This window comes from Poecile atricapillus, chromosome 1 (genome assembly GCF_030490865.1).
Source record: "Poecile atricapillus isolate bPoeAtr1 chromosome 1, bPoeAtr1.hap1, whole genome shotgun sequence".
Taxonomy (NCBI): domain Eukaryota; kingdom Metazoa; phylum Chordata; class Aves; order Passeriformes; family Paridae; genus Poecile; species Poecile atricapillus.
The window spans coordinates 118,790,004-118,809,053 of record NC_081249.1 but is presented as its reverse complement, the minus strand read 5'-3'; the positions used below and the strand labels follow the sequence as shown (position 1 = coordinate 118,809,053).

Sequence of the window (19,050 nt, the reverse complement as noted above, 5' to 3'; positions counted from 1 at the left end):
GCAGCCTGTCTGCTGATGCAGAGGAATTTGTGAAAAGTGGATGATCTTAATGTCTTTGCTAACGAGAAGAAAGAAGATTTTTATTGGTTTTGTAAGCATTTCAGTGATGGCTGGTACTGAGCAGCTCTGAAGTGTAGCTTTGTTTTAATACTCCTGCAAGGCAGGGATGCGCTGCTATTCCTGTTTTACAGTGGCAAAATGAGATCCACGGGGAAAATATCCTGGCTTTTCTGCGAGAGCTCAGCTGTGCAGAGATAATCAAGGAATTATTCTAGGAAGAAAATGAAATCCTCTTTTTCCTTTACCACTGTTGAGGGGTGCTGTGAGCAGCAAGAGGAGAAAAGCAGTCTGAGTCTTAGTCTGAGTTCCCAGCTGAGCCATCAGCCCCCACAGGAGGCCAGAGGATGTGCTGCTGCCTCAGGACACTGGTTTATGAGGATTGTGTACATTAGACTGGAGAGTACATGGGAAAATACCAATGGCAGCTCTTCCCTTGACTCTAGGTGATGCTGAGGACCTAAATCAGTGGTGTCTGTGCTTCTCCTTCTTGGACTATTGGAGAACCTGGTGGTAAATGAGGCCAAAAAAGTGGTGATGGAAAAACAGACACCCCTTCCTCCACAGCTTGCTGGGTCTTTGGCAGGAAAGTGTGTGAGCAAAGAAGTGTTACCAGAGCAAATGTCTGAAGGGACAGAACCCTCTGTAACAACATTTATTGGAGAATTGCTCAATTCTCTGACTCTGATCAGCCTGCTCTAATGTAAATCACATGGCATGAGCAAGATCTCGGCAGTATTTCCTTGCACATTTATTTTAGTCTCCTACACTGGCAGAGAGATGCCAGTGACAGTCACAAACCCTGCTCTGCTGAGCCTTGCAGCTGGCCACTCTTCCAGAACCAGGATGGAGCCAAACTAGTGTAGGAGTTCCCTTGGTGTCTGTTTCTTTCAGGAGGCTTTGGATAAGCACTGGCTGATTTTCTGGCCTGGGTAGCCCACCCAAAATGTGCTATCTGGGAGCATTAAGCTCTTAAAATGCAGATTATATATTTTTTTGGTAAGTGAAGTTAACATGTAAGAGCCACGTGGAAGTTGAATCTCCAGCTCTTGTGCAGCTGCTGACCTTTTTCACACAATGACCCCTGGCTAAACATGGGGAGAGATTGCATGGGTGCATTTCATTCATGTGGACAGGGAGGTAGAGACATTACAGAATTCCAGCCAAACCCTGGCTCTGCTCATGGAAGAAGCTGTGTCTCCTCAGCAGGGTTACCACATGCTCTTCACCAGGGACACCAAGAAACACTCTGGGGTGCTGGGAAATGTTCTCTGCCAAAGGTTTGGAGTTGTTTGTTAAGGCAAGGAGCCTTAGTTCCCCTGCTAGGGAAATCACCTCCTACTTTCTCATTTGCTTCAATTCATCTCATAATTATTTCTTTTTACTGGATGAAAATATTCCATATTCTGTTTTCCAGGTAAAACATTTAATTCTCTGACATTGCCTCAGGCTAGGATTTGTTTACAGAATTCCTGGAGCCTTTACTGCAGTTACCTTTACTTGACTGCCAAGTGTGTTTGAGTGGCAAAGTATTAAAGGGCAGCTTTCTCCAGAGTGAAGATTAATTGGAAACAAACTGCTAAGAAACTTCATTTGCTGCTAGAGAAAATTACTTGCACTTTGAATATAGAAAATCATTGGTTTTATTGATGAACAGTTATTCCAAAGGGACATCAGCTTCTCCCCAGTCTTCTGTTCAGAGCTGGCTGCTTCTAGAACTTCTTCCTTCACTGCTACCGTGCAGTTAATACCCTGACTCCTATGCTAAAGTGATTTTTTCATTCTTTTCTTATTCAAATAGAGTTTAATTAGCCCATCCCACCCCAGTGACTGATCAGTAATTAATTCTCAAGCCCTGTAGATTTCAAACACCTGCAGGGCAGGTAGAGCAAAAAACACTGCTCATTTTGGACATAACTTCAGGATTAATGAAATCTGTGATCATGATTAGCAACTCCTAAAAGCGTTATATAAATTCAAAATTGGATATCTCACAATTCTCAGCTGTTTTATCAGAATATATTCTTGTGGTGTCTATCCTAAATAGTCTCTACTATGAGTAATGATAATAAATAGTAAAGTCTATAATTGTCTAATACTAAGACTGGTGAAAGTCTGTTTTAATTACCCATTTTTTTAGGCATTTTGTTGACATTTGCTAACACTCTTGGATAATTCTGTTTCAGTTTGGAGCAGCTAGGATTAGTAAGCACATCTCTGGGATTATGTGTATATGAGATAACTCCTAAGTCCTCTCCTCTAATGCACACGAAATGCAGCTGTGGTGTCCTTCAGCAGCTTTTAAAAAGAAAGCAACCTCTACTCCTGTCCATTTTAATATAGCTTAGGTGAGAATTTTACCTATAGTAGAATATTTATAATATAATATATATATAATTGTAAATATTATATATTTATAATATAGTAAATATGTTAAACTTCTGGATCTTTGCATGGTAGAGATCAGTAGGAACTGCTCTGTTTGGAGCTTTGGCAGTGCATCCCTGTTGGCCCACAGCCAGTGATCAGCAGTGACTCAGTGAGCTCTGGGTTTCTGCAGGGACACTGCCCAGTGCTCCTTCCACCTGCTGGGCTGGGGAGGGCTGCAGCCATTCTGAACAAAGAGGCTTGATTTTTAGCTTAGACAAAACAAGTTGATTTTCTCTTCAGGATGTGTGATATGCAGGGTTATTACAAAAAATAAAAAATAGAAGATTTTTGCAGCATTCCAAAATGTATGTCATTAAGGGATGGAGTTTTTCCCCTCATCCTTTTTGCTTTGTGGGTTTACCAGAAGCTCATCATCAGCTGTGGGGTGAGGACAGGAAGAAAAAAGCTGTGTCTGAATTTTACCAAACTATAACGTTGGTTTATGTTGCAGGAAAGGTAATAAATTAAAAACTGTAGAAGGTGTTTCTACTTCTCTTCTTCTGTGTTGATTTAGCACATTTTGAAGAGGTTGATTCGTGAATCTCAGACCTTTTCAAAAATGCTTCTCACACTAAAGTCATAGAGATCTGCAGGGAAATCTGTAGTCTTATGATGAGAAATTACTAACTAAATTGCCCATTGTATCTTGCATAATATATGGAATTTTCAATTCTTTTCATTTAGTTTCCTATTTTGGCAGTAATTCCAGTTTTTCTTGGCTTCCTCATTTTTCCTCTTGCTTTTTATTTCTGTTTAAAACTCTCTAGCTATAAGTTTGTTTCATTCTCTAATCTAGCTGTGTTTTGGGTTTGAGGTATTTTTTTGGTCTTGTTCTGTTGGGGTTTTCTTGTTTCTTTGTTTTTATTAAAATTCTGGCAGGGCTATGATGACTTTAAAAACACAAAACTGACAAGAAAACCCAAAAAAGAAAGCAAGAATAACCAGCCAGCCACCTGTTCCCATTCTTCACACAACTGAAGCAGAGGAACAGTCAACTTAATGCAATTTCCAAAAGATTTTTTTTTTTTGCAAGTTTGTCTGCTTTTTAAAGTTTCAGAGGAAATGCAGAATGCTGTGAGTTTGAAGCCATTAAATTAAGACAATAGAGGAAAATTCTCGGGTAACAGACATTTCTCCAAGTTCTCCCAGATGTAGGATGGAGAGGGAGGTGAGAGCAGTAACAAACCAAGGAATTTGCTGGGTGCAGCCCAGTTCCCCTTTGCCTTCTGCCCATGCAGGCTGCTGCTCACCCACCATCTGCTGTCTCCTTTCAGCATGTCTTTGACTTACTGACCAATTTCCACAATTAATCTTAAGTACCATCTCACATCATTTACCCAAATACCTGTGAGACCAGAGAACTTAATTTGATTGCATTTTCTTTCATTTTTCTGCTGTTTCAAGGAGAATTCCTGGCATTTTGATGGGCTCAGTGTATTATTGGTGTTAACATTAGCACAAGTCATCTACTTGGTATCAAAGATGGGAGAGTGCTTTTAATTTGTCATTCATGTTTTTCTGCCCAGAGGAGAAGCTGTGTTATGCATAATTTTCTTTTTGTTTTCTAATTGAAGTGTGGTTTGAAAACCTTTAAAATGTACCTGCTCCCTGCCCCACTGCATCTGTCCAGTGCTTTGACAAGGATAAAGCTTTGACATGGCGAGGGTGGCGGCACCTGAGAGTGGAAGATGCTTTTACAGAGGAGCACGCTGGCTCTTCAGAGCAGCCCTGTTCTTCATCATCATTCTCAGGCTTCTTTCAAAGCTGAAACTCATCTCTGTCTCTTGGGGTAGCTTAGGGAAATTGCTGGAAGTGGCTCCAGTGTGCAGTGGTGCCTGCAAGGTCTGGGCAGCGCTTTGGGAGCAGGAGCCGTGTCGAGCAGAGAACCCTTGGCTAAGGGTCTGTTATTGCACTGCTGCTGAGAGCTGGCATGGCAGGGCTGGGGCAGCCCCCAGGGTCATCCTGCAAGCACTGGGAAAACAGAAAGGGATGTCTTGAGTGAGGGAACTGTTGCTCTCTAAAACTTCTGTGTTTGCCAAGAAGTGGCCAAAAGAAAATTCCTCAGAGGACTGAAAGAAGCGAATGGAAGTTGTTGAAGTAGAACCAATCTGAGGGAGCTCAGTAGAGCCTGGCAAGCAGAGAAAAATCTCATTTTGTGTGATTACAGAAATAGGAAGGCTATTTTTGGTGCTTTGTGTTGGGTGTCTGTAGAAAAGTGTCAGTTCTGTTTCCCTGTGTGAACTTTACATTTGGTGTGCCTACACAGCTCTGTGTAAAAGGAAAAGCTGTGTTTATGTGACTAATTAGCTGTGGCACAGCCTGACACTGCCTGGCAAAACACTTTCCAGCATGGTTAAGGGCCTTTCCAGATGACACAGATTGGGGTTTATGATATAAAACACTTGTAAAGCTTTTAAAGCCTCTCAGCTGCAGAGATGCAAACTCCACTAATCCCAAAGAAAAATGTGGTCTGCTGTTCATTAAATGCAGATGAGTTTCCTTTTTTAGTAAGACCATTTGCAGATGTCTAAATTTAGGAGCACGTGCAGTTACAATCAGTGGAATATTCTGAGCCTTTCCATCTTCCTTCTTGCACTGGAACTCGCTGTGCTGTGTCTTTGAGAGCTCTCAGACTGCAAGCCCTGACCTGGAGCCTGGTTTATTCTGCTGCCTTTGCAAAGTGCTCTTTATATATAAATCTTCTCTGTTTCCACTTGCTTCTTTCGTGGTGATAAGGAAGTGAGGAAAGTTGTCATTAGGAATTCAGCTTTGTACTTGAGCATCAAGTAGAAGCAATCTCAATTTTTGGCACAGCTCTGTTTGCTGGATGCAAACTGGTCTCTCATCTGTGAATTCCTGTTGTCTTCCACTCTTACCTGGAAAAAATACTCAGTGTAACCAAGGAACCTAATGAAAAATAACTGGTTTTGCAAACTTGGGGTTTAAATTGTACTTTCTTTTCATTTGTACAGGGCTCATTATCATAAAATTTCCTGGGCATTTTGAAAACGTTATCACAACTAATTAAAGGAATGGCAGTTTTGTGATGATAACATGTTGTCTTTTTCATCCAGGACAGGAAACATGTTAGGCCAGTGCAATAATTCTCACAAAATTGCACAGATGAGAGATTATGGGCTTAGATTGGTTCAGCATTTTCCTTGACAATCTGATCTAATCAGCATTGTAGGGGAGTTTATTCCTCCTAAGCAGAGGAGCAAGAATGAGGCTGTCACTCTGCTTGTCTGACAAATTAGGGAGGTAATTGTGCCCATCTCGTTCTTCTCTTTCCATTAGAGGTGCCACTGCTGGTTCAGGGCTCTTGCACTGCAGTTTGTGATACTGAGATTTGTGTATCACAACTGAATAAATTCACCAAATCAATTTTCAGGCAGTTTTTGGCAGATTATTATTGTATCTTACGACTGTCATTCCAAAAGTTGTGGTATGTTTGCCTGCAGGTTAGGTTTAAGTTAATGCCTTAAGTACAGAATTATTTGAAATGAGAAAAATGACGTTGCCATTAAAAATGTACTTCTTTTAATGAAACTGGCAATCATTTAAGTTAGTCAATAAATAATTATTCTGACCACCCTTAATCTTGGATGTCTGCAGTTAAGAAATTATGTGTTGCTTGAAATGAATTGATGCTGTCTTTAATCTGGTTTCCAAGTAGAAGGAATGCAGAGAGGTATTGCTTAGGACAAGCTGAAAATTGTCTTTTGAACAGCCTGAAGACTTGGAACTTGGTACTCCTTAGTCTTTAATATCCTCATAGTGTGTTTTTTGAAAACACACCTCTTACACATTGGAGAAACCAAAACTGGTCCGTGACAAAATATTGATGTCAGTGGATACAATGAAAGGCTTTAAAGTGCAGTATTGGTACCTTCCAGAGAGTTCTTTGTCTCCATCTGAGGGGAAGTGGGTTGTGCTTGCAAATCTGTATTTCCTTAGGAAGTCTCATTCTGGTAAATTAGAAGCTTTTACCCTGTTTTTACATTGCAGTACCTTTGTGTTAACTTTTCCAGAATGATGCATGGACCTGCCTGGCCTGATTCATGTCCATAGCACAGTTATGGCTAAAGGGGAATTTAACAGGCTGGTAGTGAGAGCATTTCTAGCAGGAGCAGCAGTGGCCAGGATTTATAGTGTTTTCAGATCAGAACAGGCCAGGTGGAGTGCATACAGCAGAAACAGAGAGTCCTTACCAAGACCTTGTGCCCATAAAAAATGTTGTTTGTGTACACCCACATCAGAGTTTAGCATTGACTCGATAACATAAAAAACATTTCATTTTTCTCCTGTGCGTTTTCTTACCCACAGGAAATAACCATTATCAAGGGATCTGCTGGTTAATTAGCAGTTGAGAGGTTTGGCACTTGCAGTTCTGAGAGCTCTTTAACTAAAATTCTTTAGAAGTCTCAAACCCCTCAGATTTCTCTTAAGACCCGAATTTTCCTGTTTCTTTCACTGCCCTCTAGCGCTGAGCCCGTTTTGAGTCATCTCCAGACATTTTCTCTGCTGTAAAGGAGCTTCTGTGCCACTTTTTAGGAGCTGTGGAGGTAGCAGAGTGTGCCAGGGCAGGGAGCAGTGAACGCCTGTCCTTGCTGGGGGCTGAGCAGAACCAGACTGACTTTCCACCCTGAGAGCTCAGTAGGCATGGGGTTATTCACCAGAAAAAGCTCCACACACAAACCCCCAAACAGAAACAAAACAGATGTTAGTAGCATGCTAATGGCTTATACTGTTATGTATGTGTGCTGGCTGCTTAAAATGCAATAAAGGTAGCATCTAATTTAATAGCATATAAATTGTATTTTAAGTTCTAAAAAAATTTAAAGATTGAGAGAGTTTTTGGCATTTCCTTCTGCATGTGCTGTCATGCACAGTTTAATCTTTAAAGTTTTGTCTGATTGAATACTATTGATAGTGTTATCGTAGCTTCTTGACAGCTGTTGAGGAGAGGATCACCTTTCTTTTGTTGGGGTATTTTTCCATTCCTCATCTCTCTGATCTGTCTGGTGTTTGCACTAACTGCAGGGTGTGCAAAGACTGGATATGGAGCTGAGTCCTCTCAGGGTGGGTGTGTGTTTTGCACGTAGTTCAGATCAGGTTTATTTTTTCCTAAGGTTAGGGCTCTGCTGCTCTTTCGTCTGTGCAGAGTCTGACAGGCTCTGTCAGTCTCTCTGAGAAGCCCTGGCACTTCAGTATGACTTACTAAGCTGTAAGTGAGCAGAATTTAACCCACTTAGGCACTGCATTCTTTCCTAGGAGCACTTCTGTTAAAGTAATTTCTTTGGGAACAAGACTAGAATGCCAAGAGGAATTAACTTGACTTGAATATTCAAAAGGGTGAAGTTGACTTTTCAGCACAAAGCTGTATTAATGTTGACGCCTTGCCAGCAGTATTGTGATTTTTTGGGGAGGCGAGAGAATAAGTAAAGTAACCTTTTTGAGGGAAGATTTGTTACTGAAACTTTCCATTTTTGTCTTGTGAGTATACTTTTCTCCATGGCTGATGCAGTGGTGCATCCTGGTGAGCTGCTGCTGCCTGTCGGTGTTTCACCACTCCATGCCAACAAGGATGTTTTCATTTAGAGGTTCACTCATCTGATACAGGATTTGTAGCAGGGTCCTTCACAGGAGCAGCCTTGCAAGGCAGGAATTGTCAAACTGCAATTTTTGAGAATGCTGATAAGGTGTTTTCATGAATTACAATAGATTTTAAAAGTGGAATTTTCCTCTGGATGTCTTGCCGTGGGACAAAATCTAGGTGAAGTTTTCACACTTCTGGATACTGTACCATGGCTCTGTGACCCAGTGGCAGCCTGGGATTTTACCTGTCACACCCAGTGGCCTCTGGCCAGAGGGTAGAGAGGGGGCATGGATTGCTGAGCAGATGAAGGGCACCTGGAGAGGAAAAGGATGGAAAGATCCTTCCTTCCATAGAAAGCTGAAAGGTTCTGCCTGCAGGAAATAGAATATAGATTTTTTTGAGTGCTGGGAGCCTGAGTTTGAGGGCATTAGGCCTTGTGAGAGAGCTGAGCTTTGTTTTGCCTTTAATGATAATTGCTAAGATGCACATGGTGAGTCCGCCTTGCACAACTCTGGCATCACCTCTGCAATCCTGGCCTGTTCCTTCCTCTCTCCGCTGGCAAATCAAAGGTTCAGGCACTGGAGAACTGATCAAAGCCTTTCCTCCTCCTCTCTGGCATCATTTCCTACTCATTCTTCTTTTTGTGAGGCTGTTTCATTTAGTGCAGGTATTGATGCCTTCTGTGTGTCCTGAGCTGACACAGGGTATTCTGCAGACAGGGTGTTTTTACTGTATCTGCCTCCTTGTTACTGGCACCTAATGAAACCAGCAGGTGAGGTTACACTGCAGGCTTGGTAAAGCACTTCTGTTTCCATGGAAGGCATTTGCACAATGGCAAAGCTTTCATGTGAAACGCTGCTGCTTTTGTGAATAGACCTGCAGTCAAACAGGGGTAGAAATGGATCAAAATGAAACTCAGGTACTTGAGAGAACAAGCAGCACGTCTGAATCTGTCTTGGCAACTGTTTCTGCAACCCTTTTCTGACTCGATCCTTTCTCTTAATTGTGAACCTATTCACGGTAACTTTTCTTGGGAAGAATGTTGAAATCTGAATGAAGCTGAAAAAATGAGTTTCTTTTAGTGAGCTTCAGAGACTTTCATGGAGATTAAATGGAAGTTATTAATTAAATGATTGTGTTAATTGCTAATAAATGAAATACTTGTTTTCTTCAGAGGTCATAGAACAAAGCAGCGATCAGACAACAAAATGTCTACCCCTTATTATCTCAGTGGTGTCTTTTGATTTGGTGTCTCTGACTTATTTTATACAATAAGCAATAGGAAGAGCAAATTTCTGTCTTGGCGGCTGGTCAGTGAGATCAAGTGAAGCAATAGATTTATAGAAACATTAATTGCATAACTAGGAAATGTGATTGTGAGCTAAAGAGACAGAGATGATTTTGGAAAACAAACTGTGGGTTTTTTGGCTCAGGTGAGCCGTGTGTGGCCAGCTGCAGGCTGATGCCATGAGCAGCCCAGTCTTCAGGAAGGAGAGTTCTTTGGGCCAGCTGTGTAATAAATCTCTGCTGCTGACTGAGCTGCAGGGTGTGAGTGTGCCAGGGGTTGGTGCCAGGCTGGAGTGGGTGCAGCTCTGCACGGTGTGTAAAGCTAAAGCAGGGAGCATCTCCTGAGAATGGCCGCGGTGACGTGCTGCCAGCGTTCTCCCCACAGGAGGAATGGAACTGATCTTTCCTGTCTGGTACTGGCTGGGCAGATGAATGAGCCTGCCTCTGTGTTGCTCCAGGCAGTTCTGCTCCTGGATCTCCTCTGAGCCTCTGCTCCCACCATCACTCTGCGATGCGGGGGCGAGTGGGAAGGAGGCCTGGCTGTGAGACCTCGGGCTGTGACCTGTTTGCAGAGGCCAAGGCATCAAATGCACTTGTTGACCAGTCAAAAGGCAGCTGATGGTCTGTAATCATTATTTTTATTTCTTGTGAGAGGCTGGATAAAGAAAGTTGCTTTCCCCAAGGGTTTTTAGCCAAATAAAGGAAAGAAAGGCTTTGTCATCAGAGATGCGTTCTGAATTCCATTGATTGGAATTGTAATTGAAAGTTCCTGCTAATGTGTTTGGTTTTTTTTTCCTGTAGAGCAATGTATTGAAATAACATGTTTTCTTAGCGTACAAAAAAATTACTGCATTTGGTAAGTGGTTTAGTAAAGCTTGTAAACTAAATTCACAGATATCCATTACTGGAAAATCTTGAACTGATATACAGCCTGGAAAACTGAGCACTTTTTCAATCAGAAAACAGCAAGAGATTCACAGATCATTTTAGGAAATACTGTCGCTCACAAGATCATTAGATAAAATTCAATATATACCCATGTGAGTCTGTTAAGGACAGTTGTTTCTGGGATGTCTCTTCATCCATGAAAAGACAGAGACATCCGTGACCTCCCATGCTGCTGTGGTTTTTGAAGTGGTACTCAAATGCTATTCTGCCTTTTTCGAGCTAGGACCCTCTAAAATAATCTGTGTTTATCCAATGTGCGGAGTTGCCAAGCTCCTCTCAGACATTTATCTGTGTGGTAGCAGGGCCTGTCAGAGTAGTTTCCTCCTTTGATGGGGGGTTTAGTTTGTCTTTCATCTTTGAAGAGTTTGAGCTGGTTCCCAAATTCAGGCTGGGAGACAGGACTTTGACAAGTAAAGCAACATTTCATATTTACAGAGGTTGGAACATAGTGTAGGAAGCAAGCACCATTAGTTTCCTGTCAGTGTTGTCAGGAGAAAAAAAGGAGAACATCTTGAACAAATCAAATAACCTAGTCTTCTCAATTTATGTTTTTGCATTTTGGGTTCTTTTTAGCAGGAGATCAAAGGATGCTTCCTGGCATTCTTTGGGAGTCAGGATTCTGATGGCATCTTCTGCTAAATATATAACTATGATATATAAGCTCTTGTCTTTTGGTGTTCCCATGAAGCTTAAGTCAGCTCTCAAGCCTGCAGGTGACTCTGGATGCTGAGGAGGACTTTGGGGACAATTGATAGATTTTTCAAGATTCACTTTAATTCTCATAAGTCTCTGTGTTTGTAAGTACAGCCCTTTAGAAAGGAGAGTTCTTCATTTTGTTGGGTCACTGTTAGTGTGACTGTTGATAAATAACAAGAACTTCCAGAAAAAGATGATATTATTTCTTTGTGTGGCTCTAGTTTATGTTGACAAATGGGTGTCAAGTAAGGCATTTGATCTTGCTTTAGCAGTGTGCTGTGAAGTGCTTCCAGGAACGAGGGGTTCTCGTGGTTGGATTATGTGTCAGCTGTGGTGTGTCTGTCACAGAGAGCTCACAAGGGATCTCAAACAGACTTGCTGTGCAGCTAAACATTGAGAATGAATGCTGTGATTGATTTCACTCTACTGGAGCTCTTCTCAAATTGAATTCTGGGTATATCTTTCCCCCTCCTCTCTGTTTAGCATTGCAGCCAGAGATGTGACCTTGTGAAATGAAAACCTTTCCTAATCACGCAAATACTACAAAGTGATGATCCCAGTAGCTTCATCACATACACCTAAACATGGACTCAGAATTCAAATAGGCTGGATTGGTACACTGGAGCATAAAGCATGATTGAACTTGGTTTGCTATTTAAACATGGAGGCCTAGTACAGTGAATTTTCTGTGTTGAATGTTTAGTTTTAAAGAACTTAATTTACACTTTATGGACATTGGCAGCCATTTTGTACGCTATCTACAGATGATTTGTTTTCTCTTTCAAAACTTCAGTCTTTTCCTAGCAAGATAATCCAGGCTGGAATGAAATATTTCATCTTGGTATATAAAAGCAAAATAATATTCATTTCTGATAAGGCTCCTTCTGAAATTTAATTAATTTAGATTTATCAGTCCCGGCCTTTAGTCAGGTTGTGATAAGAAAGAATTGTTTCTACCTAACTTTATTTGACTATTAAATTTTGAGCCTTACATGCTAATAGTTACACGAGAGTACGTGAGGGCATGTCATGAGAAAACTTCCAGGCAGCAAGTGGAGCTGAAGCTATGGTTTTTAAAACAGCAGCTCTTAATTGTTTCCCTTTGTCTTTGTCTCTCGTAGAAGCTCCACCAAAAGTGGAAGACAACCCCGCGGAAGCGTTCACGGACTCGTCGCTGTTTGCTCACTGGGGGCAGGAGCTGAGCCCCGAGCAGCGGCGGCTGGCGCTGAAGCAGTTCCAGTACTACGGCTACAACGCCTACCTGAGCGACCGGCTGCCGTTGGACAGGGCCCTGCCCGACCTGCGGCCCGGCGGGTGAGTGCTGCGGCAGCCCTGCTGGGGGGCACTGCGGCCTTCAGACCTGTGACACTGTGGGTCACTCCATCCTTCAGCACTGTGACACTGGGGGGGTCACTGGGGCCTTCAGACCTGTCCCATCTCAGTCACACTGCGGCCTTCAGACCTGTGACACTGGGGTGGCACTGGAGCCTTCAGACCTGTGACACTGGGGTGGCACTGGAGCCTTCAGCACTGTGACACTGGGGTGGCACGGGAGCCTTCAGACCTGTGACACTGGGGGGGGTCACTGCAGCCTTCAGACCTGTGACACTGGGGGGGTCACTGCAGCCTTCAGCCCTGTGCCAGTGTGGGGGTCACTGCAGCCTTCAGCCCTGTGCCACCTCGGTCACACTCCATCCTCCAGCCCTGTCCCACTTCAGTCACACTGGAGCTTTCAGCCCTGTCCCACTGTGGGTGTCACTGGAGCCTCCAGCCCTGTCCCAGTGTGGGTCACTCCATCCTCCAGCCCTGTCCCATCTCGGTCACACTCCATCCTCCAGCCCTGTCCCACTGTGGGTCACACTCCGTCCTTCAGCCCTGTCCCATCTCAGTCACACTCCATCCTCCAGCCCTGTCCCACCTCGGTCACACTCCGTCCTCCAGCCCTGTCCCATCTCGGTCACACTCCATCCTCCAGCCCTGTCCCACCTGTAGGTTTCCCTCATAGGCAGGCTATGGATAACCACCAGAAGAAGTCATTTCTAGCAGGCAGATGAAGGCTGTAAGTTTCAGTTGTTCTCAAAAGCGCTGCTGTGCCCAAAGTCAGTCCATTTACAGTCCCACAAAGTATTCATTAAAATTTCTTCAGCATCATTTGGAAGCTTTATCTCAGCCACAATTTACATTAGACAGCAGGTGTGTTTTTTCTGCTAAAAGGAGAACATTTTAATGCTAATTTTCAGTTTCATCAGATAACCTGGCTAAACAGGAACTGCTCTGTTTGAAAGCACAGAGCTGCCTGGTTAAGGTCAGTCAGCCTGAGCTTTTAGTGGTGAAAGCTGCTGAGTTTTAGCTGCTGAGTTTTAGTGGTGAAAGGCACCTCTGAGCCAAGCTCTGGAAGCTCAGGGATCCTTCTTCCCTGGGCAGCTCTGTGCTCGGAATCACGAGCATCCAGGGTTATTCCACAACTGGGTGGGACCAAGGGAGGTATCAGCCTTCCCTTCAGTGCCTCTGAGGCTGTCTGGGCAGGGCTGTTCACAGAGACAGTTATTGCTCACCTTCTGTGAGCCTTGGTGATACAGCTGGGCCAACAGCAGCTCTGGAGATGGAGAAATGGATGGAGGGAGAGCTGCTTTTTCTGCAGCTCATTAAAAAGAGAAATCATTAAGATAAATAATCTGGGTACTTAGTGAATCAAACGTAATCTTATTCATTTATTCCAACCAAATATTTTAATAACTAAAGCAATAGTGCATTTTGCTGCACATTAAGTTGATGATAGCAAAAAGATATCAACACCGTCAGAGGCAGCCCTTTAGCAGTATCTATGTATTATTATATATTGCATTGTAGAAATATTTTTGTTGCAAATTTGCTGAAATACTGACTTTAAGGAAATCAAAGTCCGTGCAATTGTATTTGTGCTTTGGTTAAATCAGTTTAGCAGCCCCTGTAGGAACAGTCTCTTTCTTGTTTTTTAATTGTAAACTAACCCAGAGGAAAAAGAAATCTTTTTAACTAGACATCAATGACAGAAATGTTTCTGTTCTTATACCTCTTTTGAAATTACTATTCTGAATGATTTAAATATAATTTTTTTATAACTATGTATTTTAAAAATTAAAAAGATGGAGAAAATGAATTTTACTGTAGCTGAAAATAAATGAAAGTTAGGATTTTAAAAGAAACTTCAGTTAGAAATTAATCATGATCCTAATTCCTGTGAAAGTTTTGATCCTTTGGTGACTGCCAGAAACATGACAGACATCACAGGATGTTTAGGGACACAGCCATCCACAATAATGGCTCAGTGCTGGCAGCCCAGGCAGGTTCCCACAGCCCTTAGGCTGGGGAGCAGGCAGGGCTGTGACACTGGGTGACACTTGTGACCCTGGGGGAAAGGAGCTGTGCTGGCAGGCAGTGTGCAAACTGTACCTACAGCACCTGAGCAGTGTGGAGCCACAGCTGTTCTGCAAGTCCTGGTGTTGAAAAGAGAGCTCCTGCTCCCGACAGGAAAGTTCTCATTTGTGTGAGAGCACATGCATGAATGCTGTGGGGGAAGGAAGTCTACCCTGTGAGAGTCTGTTTCCAGTGTAATAATCAGTTTTTGGGATTTCCAGCGCCTGGTTTTTAAACCAAGTGCAGAAGTCACTCCCTGAGTTTGCATAGCTGCATTTCCATTCTCCTTGGGCAGCTGCTGGGCTCAAGCATGGTGGGAGGAGAGCACACAGCAGGTGATATGGAGAACAAGGCAGCCACCTTCACTGGACCTCAGTCACTTGTGGTATTTCTGTTCTGAACAGAGAGGCACGAGAGCACAGATAGAGGAGCTGCTACAGTGGCTCTGGACAGAGCCAGCCAAGGTCTGACCAGGCTCATTAGCCTGGATTTAGCAGTGATGCTGCAAGAGTCAGCATGGCAGTGGATCCCCAGCAAAGGCTTGTGGCAGGTAGAGAAAGGAGTGGAGCTCACATGGTTCTGGCTGGGTTCAGTGCTGGTCTGTCATCTGTATTCAGAACCTGTCATATGGAGTAGAGAAATTTGGGAAGACAGCGATATCTGCAACTGAAACCTAAGGAAATTCATACATTGTTAGCCCCAGTTGAGAGCAGGAGAGTGGAGTGATCTGCCAGAATTGTGATATTACCCCTTTTATATCATACTGGTATGACTCAGCTTTGACCTTTCTGCCTGCAGTGCTCTGAGAATTCACATCAGCATATCTCAGTCTGTCTTTACAAGGTTCTGCAGAGAGAAAGGCCATTCCACATGTGTAGTAACACCAAATTAAAATGTGCAGCATTTTCTAGGCTTGAGGTCATCAACATTAAATGCCATGACAAAAGCAGAGGGCAATTAGAGATTGCTGAGCCACAGCACAGATGGAGGAGAGGGGAAAAATCCAGCCTTGCCCTGTCCTTCAGCCTGGGTGGCATGAAGAGGCAGTAGAGCACATTTAGCAGTAGGGCAGTGCACTCTGCCCAAGCCTCTGAACTCTGGCCTCTCCAGAAAAGGATCACGACATTGGATGGAAACATCCAGCAGAGCACAGCTGGGTCAAGCTGTGGCAGGTTGTCACACCTTTCAGAAGGACCTGCTCATGCTTTAGGTACTGCAGAGTGGTTTCTGACCACTGTACAGCCACGAGCCTCCTGTTGCATTCTGAATTTGGTTCCTTTTCACTGTATTTGTGCTAGCACAGGCTGTCCCCAGCACAGTCCAAAATCATCTCTTATAGGTAAATAAGAGATTAACTGCCCTGGATACTTTAGCCTCCTGAAGGAATCATCACACCCTGAAGTGGGCTCATTTTTTGCAATACTCAGTAGACAGTGCAGGCTTTATTGTACTTTACTGAGTACTGTCTCAGCCAGGGCCTGATTTTGATTCTGTGCTGCTGCAGCTGGGTGCTGTTCCCACACTTCTGTGCATCTGTTAGCCCATAACCTGTCTGCATCACCGACTGACAAATAGCTTCCGGCTCTAATGAACCTGGAAGCTCTGAGGAAGGCAGTGTTGCCCTTGCTGTGTGCAGGAACAGAGGATAATAGTTCTGTGTTAGTTATAATTCTGTTGTGCTCATTACTTTTAGTAGGGCAGGCAGTACCCACAAAGCTTGTTATGAGTGAAATGTGGATGAAACAAGCTCTTGCAGAAATTCATTATAGCAAGTTAGGTTGTTTAGGGGTCCTGAAGCTGTCTCCCAAACTCCTTTCAAGTGGTCATATTCTACTTTGTTGGCTTGTGAATCTTTGTTGCCTGATCCATTGTGCTGGGGCACACATGGGAGAGGGAGGTAATATTCTCCTCTGATGATGTGAGGAGCCAGGGAGGCGACACAGGAAAGGTTCACAGCAGGATCCCAGCAGAGGAGCTGTTTCAAAGGGTTTGGCTCCTGCACAGACTGTCTGACACCAAGAAACCTGGCCAGTAAATGCAAAGCAACCTTTCCAGCCACTGTAACTGGCTGGATGAAAGGAAAGACACAAAAAGAAAGCAGCAAAGGCAAGAAGGGTGGCAGGCAAAAGAAGTATTTAAAGCTCAGATATTTTAATTCTTTTGATATTTATTTTAACTCTTTGGAGACCATTGCTATTGTCAAATAGCATGGTATAGCATGTGGCTTGCAGCAGGTTTGCCCTTTTCCTGGCTGAAAGTTTGTCATCTAGAAAAGTGCAGAGGAGAGGTCCTGCTTCCTGTGCAGAGAAGGGCTTTTGCTATTTTGTAAGCACTTCTTTCAAACAATCCACCGCTCCCAAACTGATTATTTAGAGGCTCAGTTTGGCAAGGGACAATGGTAGAAGCCTTGAAGACATCAAAATTAGGTTTGTGGTAAAGTGGGCCCAGACAGAGCAGGCAAGAGATCCCCTGCATGCAGATGGGACTGCAAGGAAATAAAACCAAGCATTGGCTGGTTGAGGAGAGTGATGTGGTTTGGGACAGAAGTTGTTTATGCGTGTACATCTGTCCAAAATGTCCATCAGTCTTATGGTGGTAAACACAGTCCTGGATGTAGCATGCATCAGACTTATATAATTATTTTCCTGTATTAAAGCTGATATAGGAAAAATGTATAATTTCAACTAGTGAGGTTCAGGCTGGGTATTTGTATGTAATCTCTACTCCCCAAAAGGCAGCTCCTCCATGCTTGCATTCCATAAACCTTTGCCCCCACGTGTGCCTGTGAAACAATTCTGTTCTGCTGGGTTTATGTTAGTGATGGACATGGCTCCTTGCTAATTTCTGACCAAGTTCTTTTGTTGCAGCTGGTAAAAGAGAACATTAATATTGCTTGTTGGTTTTGATGTTTCAAAGGAATCATTTAAAAAGAGCAAAAAAGCCTGTAATGTATTGTTCTGGACAGAAATCCTAAAATTACCAAAGTATTCAGCATTCTTGTTGAATACCTCATGTTTAATGCTGTCATATTTCATGCTCTCTTTTACTTATCTCTCTACCTCTCGCTGTTCTGTTACCTCACCTTTTCCTTGGAGTGGCTCCAGCAGCAGTGTGAACTGCCTGAGCAGCCACCCCTGGGATGCTGAGCTGAGCTCTGGTTTTCCTGTTGGGATGTACCTGCTCACACGGCTGCTCTACAGGTGTTTCATATCCCTGGCACATCTGCCATTTCACAAATATCACAAATACCACCCTTACCACAAACCTGCTGCAGCCTCCAGGCTGCTCTAAGAACCCAAGCTGATGATGATGGACACGTGCACAGGAAAAAAAAAGAGCTTTTTATATGCTGTTCAATGCCAGCCTGATCAGCATAGCCCAGTTAAAATACTGGTAATAGCAAAAAGAGAAATGAAGTATGATCACATCATGAAATTATAAACATAAACACATAAATAGTTCTGCAGGAGTTCTTACTCAGTTCTTCCATAGAGTTTTAGTGCTACGTATTTTACTTATGCTAGAGTGTTTTGGTTTTTGTTTTTTACTCCCATTTATATTGAATTTCTGCTTGCCATTTTGTCTGTGGACAAAATGTTACCAGTTCTTGAAGAATGTAAAATTCTGTTTCTGTTTGTGCTTCTGAGAAATTCTTACCTTGTTGGAACTAAAACTTATTCCCATGTATGTCCCCAAAACAACACTTGAACCCCAAATGTTTTTAGTAACATCCTTATTGCATCCTGTGTAAAACAAAACAAACAAAAAACATGGAATATATGCTGTATTGTTTTTGTCTAAACAAAAACATGGGGGTTTTGCTATTGTTTGATATGATGGTCTTGGTGAAAGTTTTTCAAAGTTTGCAGAAAATAATTTCTGCTCATAATTTATGTACATATTTGTAGAAGGTCTCAGAGATAAGTTATTAACACAGGAAATAATTTTTTGTTTGCTGCTTTCATGCATAGTTTTACTAAACTAATTTTTAAGGCTAATGACTGGCTAAATGGAATAATCACAATGCATAGAGGAACAGAGTTGTCTTTCTTGTGGACAAATATTTGAAAGAAGCCTCATAATGTATGCTGCCCTCCATTTGCCAGAGCTGTGCTTGAAATAGAAACCAGGAGTTTCTGTAAATTTCTGTAACCATGGCAACCTCTACTTTAGCGCTATTAGCCCGCTGTAATTGAGCGGAGCGGGGCGCTCGCCGCAGGCTTTGGCTTTGCTGGAGTGATGCTCAACAATGCCAGTGGGGAAATCCGGTGAAATTCCTGTGGATTGTTGGTTTGGGGCGAGAGGAGCAGGTCCAGGCTGGGATGGACCCTTGGCCATTGCCTCTGCATCTCGCGGTTGCCACACAAGCGCTCCCTTCTCCGAGCATCGTGGGGCTGGGCTTCCCATCCCAGCGCTCCCTCTCCTCCTCCCCTCTGGCGTGCCTCAGACACTCACACCCTCTGGAGCCATTCCTTGTTCATTCCCATCACTCTGGAGTTACTCACCCCTCTGGAGCCATTCCTTGTTCATTCCCATCGCTCTGGAGTTACCCCTCTGGAGCCATTCCTTGTTCATTCCCATCGCTCTGGAGTTACACACCCCTCTGGAGCCATTCCTTGTTCATTCCCATCGCTCTG

General features: G+C 43.3%; 1 protein-coding gene across 2 annotated transcripts in view; it reads left to right on the top strand.

The window, feature by feature from the left end:
* The window catches only part of GALNT18 (polypeptide N-acetylgalactosaminyltransferase 18), a 215,670-nt gene that overhangs the window by 76,146 nt on the left and 120,474 nt on the right, over positions 1-19,050 (top strand). For both annotated transcript variants that reach the window (XM_058850246.1, XM_058850236.1), the window contains exon 3: positions 12,139-12,331. In XM_058850246.1, the coding sequence (XP_058706229.1) occupies positions 12,139-12,331 (193 nt within the window). The remainder of the gene's footprint in view (positions 1-12,138; positions 12,332-19,050) is intronic.